General features: G+C 41.8%; 1 protein-coding gene across 1 annotated transcript in view; it reads right to left on the minus strand.

Moving 5' to 3' along the window:
• Window positions 1–12,040, minus strand: part of TRRAP (transformation/transcription domain associated protein) — a 190,027-nt gene that overhangs the window by 175,441 nt on the left and 2,546 nt on the right. Inside the window, 8 exon segments of the mRNA XM_072982772.2 lie at window positions 413–490; window positions 925–1,050; window positions 1,241–1,297; window positions 3,179–3,262; window positions 4,602–4,706; window positions 5,938–6,048; window positions 8,297–8,346; window positions 9,926–10,097. Coding sequence (XP_072838873.2) covers window positions 413–490; window positions 925–1,050; window positions 1,241–1,297; window positions 3,179–3,262; window positions 4,602–4,706; window positions 5,938–6,048; window positions 8,297–8,346; window positions 9,926–10,025 — 711 coding nt within the window. The 5' untranslated portion in view covers window positions 10,026–10,097.

The raw sequence follows: 12,040 nt of genomic DNA on the forward strand, positions 1-12,040 counted from the left end.
CAGTGGTGCCTCGCAAGACGAATGTAATTCATTCCGTGAGTAGCGCTGTCTTGCGAAATTTTCGTCTTGCGAAAAGCGGTTTCCCATAGGAATGCATTGCAATGCATTCCTATGGGAACCTCGCAAGACGAAAATAATTCATTCATCTCGCGAGGCATCGGTCTTGCGAAAAACATTTGCCTTGCGAAGCACGGCCATAGAAGAAGCCGTCTTGCAAGGCACCACAGCGATCACAAAAACCATTCGTCTTGCGGGTTTTTCATCCCGTGAGGCGTTCGTCTTGTGAGGCACCACTGTACTGTAACTACACTGTTGACAGGCTACTTTGAGGGGCCTTGAAAATATTCACTCATTTTTAAGAGTAACTCGCCCAGTTACATGAGATATTTATGTGAAAAGTTCCCATACTTACCTGATACATGAGAACAACAATAATAGGCAGCTCGGCTAACACTTTCAAAGAGAGAGACCCTCGAGGAATTATGGAATGCTGTCAAAACATAAGCAAACTTCAGACAGAGGCAACGGTAAATGTTTCAAAAACATGATTTTCAAATTTTCCCTGTCGTTCAGATCCGTGGCTAAACATCTCAATGCAGTTTTAAAATTTCACCTGGCATTTACACGTCTCTTTTTATGCTGCTTCTGTAGACTCAATTATGGTAAATACAGTAATTTACTTTTGCTTTGAAAATCGCCTTGAAATTTTGCTTTGTAAATTTCCCCAAGGGAGGGATCTCTAGGCTTGAAGGACCAGGTACCAAAATCTAAAGCCCCAAATTGGTTGTGGTGCATGTCTTTGCCGGTCCCCCTCTTTGGGGACCCCCCCTTGGCACTGATCAGGGTCACACCCGATTTGTTCCAGCACAGAAAGAGCGTAAACAAGAACATTATTTCGAAAATAAAACTGTTGCCTATACGCACCGTTCTCGTTTCACTGTCATCTCGTTCGGGATTTACTTTCACGGCAATCGTGGTGATCATACCGACCATTTCGGGGGTTGGAACTGTATTCTCGGGGATGACCTGAGGGTTCTCGAAATACCGATTCTGTCACACAAAACGAGACAAAACAGAAGCGACCCAGAATGTTAGCATCACGAAGCAGAGTTACAGATTTCAAAAGGATTGGAATTAACACTAATTCAGGGCATTTTAGCTGCACAAGATCAAGGTAGGGGATTTCAAAGTCCATCTGCATTTCACTCATTATCAGGAAAACAACACAAACAGCACCTACCACTACTTTTGGAAGTTCCTTGTAAATCTGTTTAACAAAATCCAAGAAATGGTGTATCTGTGGAAACAAATGAAAAGCAATGAGTACATTTCAGGGAGAAAATAAATTGCAATCTACGTCAGGGGCTTTCTTTCATTAAACAATATTACAAGCAAAGTATTACATTTTAACAGGCTTTTAAAATAATTTACAAATGAATATTAACACAATTCTTCTATATATCACATGTTCTGACATGAATAAAGGGAAAAAAGCAAAAGACAGTGACAGCCAGAATGCCCTATACAGTGGACCCTCGGCTTATGGAATTAATCCGTATTGGAATGGTGGCTGCAGGTCGAAAAGTCTGTAGGTCGAGGTTCCATTGACCTACAATGCATTGAAAACCGATTAATCCGTAACCGGCCGTTTCTGTTCCATTTTGGTTTTTTTCTGGTCTGTAGGTCAAATCTCAGTCTGCAAGTCGATTCTCTGACTGCAAGTCGAACCTAAATTTTGCAGCCAGAGAAGTCTGTAACTCGAAAAGTCTGTAAGTGGAGCCGTCTGTATGTCGAGGGTCCACTGTACTATCTCAGCATATTAAGGGGGCGTAAGAGCCTCCATTTCTTTATTTCAAACTACAGTGCTGCCTCGCATTGTGACGTTAATTCGTTCCAGCAAAATCGCTGTTGAACGAAAACGTCACAATGCAAAATAAAAAAGCCCATAAAAATGCATTAAAATGCGATTAATGCGTTCCTATGGGCTTAAAACTCACCATTCAGCGAAGATCCTCCATAGTGCGGCTATTTCTAGTGCCTCTTAAGCGAGGAATCTGTCCCAGAAAACAGCGGGCGGCCATGTTTTTTCCCGGTGGCCATTTTGAAACCACCAATCAGCTGTGCGAAAATGGTCACTTTGCGATGATCGGTCATCGCAAAGCGAAAATATCCCATAGGGAACATCGCAAAGCGATCGCAAAATGTTCGTCACAAAGCGATTTCATCGCTAAACGGAGCGATTGCTATGCGAAGCACCACTGTATTTAGCTTTCAAGAGCAGGCTTCCATGCGATATTGTACAGATGAAATCCATCCGGGCACATTTCCCCATCTCCTAGCTAACAGCTGCAAACCACTCTCATAAAAACCAAGGGGAGCCCACACAAACGACAGGAGACTAAAATATCATATACATAACACTCTCAGCTTATATGATCCTTCACGGGACGGAATCCTTGAGTGTCTAGAAATCACAATTTGATTTCAATCACAAAACTGGATTTTTTTAATGATTTAAATTTTTAAAAAATCATTTTTAAAAAATTTAAGTCATGTTTTAAATCACAGTTTAAATTGATGTGTGTGTGTTTTTAATTGATTTCTCTTTACCCTGGAAATCAGGCATTCCCCCAAAGGAAAATATGAAGCATGACCAAGAAACTGAAAAGATACGAGCACAATCATACCCTCTATCCATAAAATCGACTGTGCTGATTCTCAAACACCTTAATCTACCATTGTTTCCTACACCTCTCAGAGATTCATTAATGAGATGCCAGCGCTGGCACAGTTCTGCTGCCTTATTTCAACACCAGCCCTCCAAAATCTGAACCAATAAAATTTGATATTTAAAATTTGAAAGAGCAAAGGATCTAAAAAATATCCTAATGAGGACTTGCCTCCAAAATAAGAGTCACTAGTACAAAAGATTAAGAGGCACTGTGACATGACTCAGACTTGATATAAGACACGACTCCGATTTTCAATGATTCGGACTCAATTCGCGAGTTGGAACACACACCCTGCCCCTCCCTTTTTTTTTTCCTGGGGCAAAAAGCTTATTTTCAATAGGGACTCCAACCTGGGCCTTGGTAGCAAAGACTCAGACTCGGACCCAAAGTCAAACCGACATCCATTCCTAAAAGTCTCAGGAAGGGACGTAAGAAAGTAAACTCACCTCTTGTGTGATGGGTGGCCGGAACTGTTTGTGCAGTTCAATAATGATCCTCAAGCAAATAAGCACATTTTCTTCATTTTCAGTCTAAATAGGGGGAAGGAGCAGATGAAGTCATGAGTAAAATCCTGAACACCTTCTAATTAGTTTATGTGAATTAAGTTTACACACTTTACATAATATACAGGAAAGGGTGTCTGCTCCCGGCAAAGGCAGAGATGATCCACTTCTGCGGTGTTTCACAGATGAAGTATGGACAGCAAATAGACAAAATCAGAGTAAATGAGTAATTAATTTAATTAAATAACCACATGCTGTCACATCAGTTCTGTCTCATGGCAACCCTTTTCAGAGTTTTCCAGGTACAGAGTACTCAGAAGTGGTTTACCCTTCCCTTCCACCAGGGGCGCTGTGGGACTGTGCAGCTGGCCCAAGGCTACACAGGCTGGCTCTTCTTCCAGGAGGCACACTGGGGATTTGAACTGCCAACCTCCGCAGCCAGACACCTAAACCACTGAGTTCTCCAGCCAGCAACCAGATATTTAGGACTGCTTATTTAGATCCAAGAATGACAAAATGTCAGGGGTTACAGTCTCCCGTGATATGTCACCCTTCTCACAAATACAGTGGTGCCCCGCATGATGACGATAATCCGTTCCGTGAAAATCGCTGTTTAGCGAAATCATTGTCATGCGAAAACCACTTCCCCATTGGAATGCACTGAAACCCATTTAATGCATTCCAATGGGGGAAATAACTCGTCATTTTGCGAAGATCACCCATGACAACGACATTTTGCAAGCGCCAATCAGCTGTTTTAAGTCACTGTCTTGAAAAAAACAGGCCCGAAAACACCCATTTTGCGAAGATCAAGCTGCCGATCAGCTGTTTTAAATCATTGTCTTGAGAATAAACGGTCCGCGAAGCACGGACCAAATCATCGTCCAGCGAAATTCCCCCATAGAAATCACTGTTTTGCAAAACAAAATGGCAGTCGCAAAATGTCGTCGTCATGCAGATTCATCATTTTGAGGGGTAATCATCTTGCCAGGTACCACTGTACAAGCTTCCAAACCCCTGAGAACCATCCTTCAATCAGCAGTCTACTGCTCATGTACCTGTTTTTTTTACTGCTTCTATTCTAGCTCCAGCTACCCTAACTACTGTACGAACACAGTATGAACAATATTGTTTCAGATGTCCAAAAAGAAAAGGACTGAATAGTTAACAAAGAACCTAAAAGAACATTGGAGAGTCTGAAACAGCAAGTAGAATTGCATACAAGTGCTTAAGAACAATAAAACGTCACAGTGATGTTTAACCAACTTCCCACTGTTTCTAGTTACCCTCCCAATTATGAAATTATAAAGACCGGAAAATCCATGTCAGAACTAATGCTAAAAAAATTCTGAAAAGACAAGAGTACCTCTAGAAATCTGAACATCACGGATAAGATGTTCTTGGTGTGAGGGCGCAGATGTTCATTTGTTGGTATTCGATGGATTATTTCCAGAACTAATTTTCTCAGTTGCTGGGAAAAGGGAAGGAGGAAGGGATTAGAACTTCAAAACAGGAGGCACAATGCAGGATAAAAAGGCATATTCTGTCAAAAACTTCATTTTAAATAAAACATTTGCAGTTAAAAAGCCAACATGAATAAAAACTTCCTTTAAATTTCAGACCGATACACAAACTTCTTGACAACTATATAACATGTCCATTTGTTGAATCAGAAAAGTAGTAATAAAAGGTACTGACTCATATCAAGATATATAAAGAGTGTTAGCAATACAGTTTGCAGAATTATCAGCTGATTTTTTTTCAAAGCACAGAGGAAGGAACCACAGAGAGTCTATTGAATCGGTCTTTGACTTGCATGAGATAGAAATCAGGAGAACACAATGGCTGAAATCCAGCAGCGTAACGTACGCTGCTTAAGGCTGTTATAATCATCCACGGCAGCTTTTCAGAAAAATGTCCCATTCCCCTCAACCAAATGTCCCCAGGCTCCTGTAGAATCCCTTTAACCATCAGAAAGAATTTGGGAGCCACAGGACATGAGAAAGAGACCTTCAATTTCCTACATTCAGCACCATCCCACCAGCAGCGTTTTTCAGTAACTCAAGACTTCCTCCTCCTGTCCTGCAGCACCCAAGGACATCTTAGCCATGAAAATAATTCCACAGGAGCCTCTGAACCTTAAGGGAAGAAATCAGAAATGTTTTATTTCTGAAAAATCACTGCTGCTGATGACATCAAGAAGCCTTGCATAGTGCAAGTGCACAAACAGGATTTCAGCCAAAGTTTTCGAAGTACTACATTTCAATTTTTTAACATTAAAACTCAAAGGGAGATGCAAAAGAATTTGTCTGCAACCTGAAAGACATAATCCAGTTTATTGTTCCACCCCCTCTATAACGACCCCAGAGAAAGATTATTGTCACTTATTATCCAGTCGTTCCCTAACTGCACACTCAAGAAATTAGTATTAAGATTGTCAGAGATGCTCAAAGGAGAGCATGTTTTTAAAACATGCAGTTTAAAAATGTATGTTTCTAAGACATGGATTTTCTTTTTATATCATACGTTGCATATTGAAAAGGCCTATGGCCATAAACAATAAAGTCTTGACTGACTAACACTAAAACTTTAACATTAAAGCATGCTACCGGTGACAGAAAATATAGCTTGTGCAACTGACCGATGAAATTTACAACAGTTTCAGGCTGTCTACCCCACCACAATTTGTTTCCAAAGTATACCTGTGCGGGTTTCTCCTGCAGAAACTGCACTTCTCCGTCTTGAAGAAAGGTGAGAAATCGAGGGATGATGTGCTCCAAAAATGTTGAATACTGGGGAGATGATGTCACATTCTAGTACAAAGAAAACAGAAGCATCTCCGTTTTTGAACATGCAGGCAATGCAGAATTCAAAGTTTTAACTCTTCTGGCATCAGAAAGCTTCACAACTGACCCCTGACAATGAAAGTTAACCCTCCTGTTGCTGCAATCAATTAAAAAGTCTTCAACCAGCTATTTCATGTTAGCACAAATCACAGTTTAAAGGAGTTGTGTCCTTGACAGAAGGCACTCTCTCAGCAAAACTGGAAGTAGGGTGGTCCCCCCCTGCTTTATGCACCCTTTAAACCTGCTAAGAAATCTTCCACAGCAGGTTTCCAAGCAGTGCAAAGAACTTCAACAGAGAGAAAGGAAATCTTGCTATGCTAGAGGATTTGATTCTGGATGTAATACCCATATTCCTAAACTTATTTTGAAAACGCAGCAGCCAACTCGGGGGTCCAGAAGAGGATAAGGAAGGAGAGCGCAAGAGGGCATGGTGTCTAAAACCCAGCTATCATCTCCTCGATCCTATCTTTTAGCTCATACACACATCTCCAATGAGCCTAATTAGACAAAGAGTCCTCAGAGATGGATGATGGAGTTATTCACATTTGTCCTGCTTGAAACCCAGTTCTTCGTATGAGGAACAAAATTCTGATATCCATCTGTGACATCGCAAAGGACCAACTATGGGGAAGGGAAGATATAAAATGGATGATCACAAACTCCTTCTATGGGCTTAAGTAACTTCTTCATTAAATATTGTTTGGGATCCTATCAGAAGTACAAGGTGTGTGTGAAAAGAATCCCAGCCAAAATACGTTTCTGACTTATACAGTGGTGCCTCGCTTGACAACGATAATCCGTTCTGTTGAAATCATTGTTAAGCAAAATCGTCGTCAAGCGAATTTTAAAAAACCCATTGAAATGCATTGAAAACCGTTCAATGCATTCCAATGGGCTAAATACCTGCTCGATTTGCGAAGATCCTCCATAGGGCGGCCATTTTCCGGTGCCTGTAAAGCGAGGAATCCATCCTAAAGCACAGTGGGGAGCCATTTTGCACAGCAGGCAGCCATTTTAGAGCCGTCAATCAGCTGTTTTAGAGCCATCGTCTAGCGAAAAATCGGTTCCCGAAGCAGGGAACCGATCGTCAAGTGAATTTTCCCTATCTAAACATCGTTTTGCGATCGCTATTGAGATCGCAAAAACCTCATAGTAAAGTGGATTCGTTGTTTAACGAGGTAATCGTTAAGCGAGACACCACTGTATTTCAGAGCTTAGAATGTTCCTTTCTGGTAAAATAATTAATGTCATCCTGACAGCCACTGACAACTGGAAAATGGTAGATACCCAGGGGGCATACAGCATCATCCTAATTATGCTGGATGGCTGCAGCGCGTCTTCATATTCATTCAATGGTTCCGAGTTGTCTTAATTCAATTTCAATTCGATTTCAGGCCGCTGTGCTGCATGGCTTAGACCGAGCCATCTTGCCCAAGGGATGAACCACTTTTGGCCAGCCCAGGGACTAAGCTTCGGCCCCAGAACCCTCTAGGAACCACACAGGATGCTACAAATGCAAGTGGATCCAGACGTCTATACCCAGATTGGAAAAACTAGTATTGGGAAGATGTTGAATCATGCAGGCGGGCTTGTGATTGACTTGAACACACTCCTGGAGGTGCTACAAACTGCAATTCACTACACTGATCTAAATTTATACTGTAGGCTTATCACACTGTAAATCAACAGGAACAGCCTAGCCCCCAACAAGAACAGGCTCCTGAATGTCAGACCATCTTTGCAATTAAGTCTGTTTCCACAGTCACTTCCGTGAAAACTTGGGAAATGGTGACCTCCTGATCTTTCGGACTTCAGTTTCCATCAGCCCCAATAGCCTAGTAAACGGGAAAGAATGATGGAACATGGAGTTCAACATCTGGAGGGTCACAAACCCCACAGTTCCATGGTGGATTAAAAAAAATCATTAAAAAAATAGATTTAAATCATGATTTAATTGTTTAGAAATGTTTTTACTTAAATTATCAAAAAAAACAACTTTTAAAATTTAAATCGTGATTTGAATCCATTGGATTTAAATCAAATCCACCCTGCTCAGCTCCCAACTTAAATGCAGAAGAAGCCTGAGGAATGGAGCTCAGAAGGATTTGCTAAGATACCTCCTCAAACTGATACTCAGCAAATCCAGGCGAAGGAGGAAATTCTACATCACGTCAAAACCGTGACACAACAGCAGGGATGAAGGACGGGTTGTTACCTCAAAGTTCTCGCTGACTTCTTGCATCATCTTGAGCTTCGTTTCATCGGCTAGGAGGGCAAGAACGAAAAAGCAGTGACAAGGTTCAAGAGATACGAAAGGACACTCGTTTGACCCAAGAGATACGAAAGGACACTCGTTTGACCCAAGCCGGCCTCACTTCCAGAAGCAATCAGATCTTATCAGTTTGGCTCTCATCACCCCAAATAGTTGTCAAGTACCGCAACTGTCAATCACACATCTTCACTCGCTTCTCTCACACACTCACACGCAAATTATTTTTGTAGGGTTCGAGGAAATATTGATCATCATTTTGCTTCTTTCTTAAAAGCAGGGGGAAAGTCGATTTCCAATCTTTTTGGACCACAGCAAGCCACACATTTTCCCGATTCTCTGCAAACCTTATTTGCTTGTCAGACACTGACCCAAATTACACCTTTATTTGTTTATTTAAAACATGTTTTCCCCTCTTTTCTCCTTAAGAAGGACCCAAGGCAGCTTTGATCATTAAAAGACAATATTTAAAGCTAAAAACAGTAAGTTTAAGTAAGCCACTATGGGTTCTTTTTAAGGAGAAAGGGGAGGATAAAAACATGTTAAATAAATAAATAAATAAATATAGAAATACAGTGGTGCCCTGCATAGCAGCGTTAATCCATTCCAGGATTAACATCGCTATCTGGATTTGTCGCTATGCGGGGGGAACGCATCGCTATGCGGATTCGTCATTAAACAGTGCGCTCGTTAAGCGAGGCACCACTGTAAATACTGCAACCCCACCCGGACAGCACATAGGAGAACTCAAATGCTGGCTTAATGAAAGCTTAATGTTACTCTGGGGCCCTCTTCTTAAGCCAGTTCAAATCCTGCTTTCAGACAATAACCATGTCTGCAAGAAACATTCGGACAAAATCCTTCAGAGGCCAACCTGAGAGATTCTGTAAGAAACAAGCATGGCAGTACATGCTACCTGATTACTCCTGCTTGGCTTTTCTTGCAGTAGCTCTGTAGGAACCTACCAGAGCAGCAAAGAGGACAGGAATGTCTGAACGCAGCTCCCTTCTAAGAAGTGACCGTTCGAAAGCTGGGTTGTTAGAGAAGCATCAAGCCATGGCCCAGACGAAAACGCTGTCCTTTCGCATCCCGATTTTTTTTTTTTTTTTTTTTTTTTTTTTTTTTTTTGTGAGCATGCTTGGAGGAAGAGCCAAGCAGGAGAGGTTGGTGTGCACAAGTAAGAGACAATGCGGGAGAAGTCTGGCTAATGATCATGTGCAAATGCAGCCCAAGGTTAAGCCAGGCTCAATGGCGAACATCAGCCAAACCTAGCTTTGGAAAGAGGTAACGTTCTAGACTTCCATACAGAAGGTAGACCCAGCTAGGGCACACCCGTTGAAGAAATCGGATTGACAGAAGTGCCGACTTGATGGGTCTCCTCGTTTTGGAAGGTTCAGCTCGATTTGGGCTCTAATTGCACCACGAATCAACATGGGCCGGGAAGAGGAATGGGGGGGGGTGTCATGTCTCCTCCAAGACTAGCTCCTGGATCTTCAGACCACAATGAGTGCCCTGGCTTAATCACAATAAGAACCCAACCAAAAGCCAGGAAAATCACCCCAAAAATAAACTCACGTGTATTAACATCTGTCAGGGCGGCCACAAACTGAAGGTACTTTTTCATCAAAGTCGTTTGGTCAACCACAGTCGGTCCTTGAGTTGAAACGAACGCCATTGTCGCTTCTAAGTGCTTGTTAGGGTGTAGGCAGAAATATATATATATATACAACCTGAGGAATTAGCCACCCTGTTAAAAAGAAAATGCAGAATTATTTTGTCACCTCCATCGCTAGCGGAGACCTGCGCGCACACCGATTTATTCATAAAACCGTGTAACTGTTCAGCTGGACCCATGTCAAAGGCATTTGTTTTATTTATTTGTTCGTTCACTGAGATCCTGGCAGAACCAAAATAAATAAAATAAAAACGCAACCATTGAAATAGAAATCTGTTACATCGTTAAAGCACATCTGAAATTAAGACCCCTTGATTAAAATATTTTGCCTTAAGGAAGAGAAGACTGACATATTAGCTAGAACCTTTTGATTTAAAGATCTTCATTACCAATGGCCTGGCTAATTAAAAAGCTCTTTTCTTACAAAGAGAAAGACAGCAGGGAGTGGAAATCCACAGCTAAAACATCCTTGACAAATGGCCACCCAACCTCTGCTTTAAAACCTCAAATAAATGAATTTTGTTGTTGCATTCTCATATGCTGTCACGTTACCTGCGAATTACGGCGACCTTATGAATGGCTGATCTCCGAAATGTCCTATCCTCAACTACCCTGCTCAACCCCTGTACACTCAAGCCTGTGGCTTCCTTTAGAGAGTCAGTCCATTTTGCATTTGATCTTCCTCTTTTCCTGCTTTCTTCCACCTTTCCCACCTTTATTGTCTTATCCAAGGAATCCTGTCTTCTCAATATAGTCCATCATCCTTCTAAACAGCTCTTGGGGTTAGAAAGGTCTTCCTAACAATTAGCAAATTTGTGAATAGTTCATTTTGAATTTAGGGCTCAAAAGTGAACCCTAAGTTGGTTGTTGCAGCAACACAACCAGTGTGTCATAAAAAAACACACAACCCTAGTCAAAGACCCTTGCTGTCGCATTGTGCTTCAATGGATATTTTCGACAGCAGCCCCATCCACCACAACCACCAAACTCATGTTACAAATGTGAAGGCGTGGAGAAAGGAAGAAAAACAAAGGAAATTTCAGGGAAAAGGAAGGGTGGTTTCTCCCATCTCCATAGAGAATTTTCAATTTTTCCACATGCTTAGACAGCACAAGGTGCAGTGGCCTTACAGCTCTGTATTCAGTCTACAGGAGCAATATGTAATCTTCTCCTGCTCAAAGGCCTTTTGCAGAAGTTGAAAAAAGGGAGAGAAACTCTCTCGGGAGGGGGGGGGAATGAAAATATACAGTCGTGCCCCGCTTAATGAGGAAATCGCTATATGGTGAGGGTTTTGCGATCGCAATTGCGATCGCAAAACGATGGTCTAAATGGGGGAATTTCGCTTAGCGATGATCGGTTCCCTGCTTGGGGAACCGATTTTAAGATCAAAAACAGCTGATCGTCGAGTTTCAAAATGGCCACCGGCTGAAGAAAATGGCCCTCCGCTGTGCTTAGGACGGATTCCTCGCTGCACAGGCATGGAGGATCTTTGCTGGACGGTGAGTTTTCAGCCCATTGGAACACATTGAACGGTTTTCAATGCATTTCAATTGGGTTTTTTTATTTCGTTTAATGATGTTTTTGCTCTACAGCGATTTCGCTGAAACAAATTAACATCGTCAAGCGAGGCACCACTGTACATGCAAAATTTTCTATGACACCTTCAGTACAAATGGATTTTTCCCTCATCCACGCAAGCTGTCTAAACGTATGACTATATAAACAGTTCCACTCTTATGTCCTGAGGAAGTGGAGTTGTCCACAAAAGCTCACGTTAAAATACAGCCGTTAGCCTTTAAGGTGTCGCAACGTTTCTGCCGTCTTCTTTTTTATTGATCTCTTCGTTTTGCATGATCATATATACAGGAGTGATACTTAATCTCCTTTTTCCTCACGGACCTCTTGAAGAAGTTGACGAAAGGGACAGAACCCCTCCGGGGGGGGGGCAAGAAAATATAAGTGCAAAATTTTAACAATTAATGGCACAAAAGGGTCTTTCTCACAGATAGAATTTT

The sequence above is a fragment of the Pogona vitticeps genome, chromosome 13, assembly GCF_051106095.1.
Source record: "Pogona vitticeps strain Pit_001003342236 chromosome 13, PviZW2.1, whole genome shotgun sequence".
NCBI classification, from domain to species: Eukaryota; Metazoa; Chordata; class Lepidosauria; order Squamata; family Agamidae; genus Pogona; species Pogona vitticeps.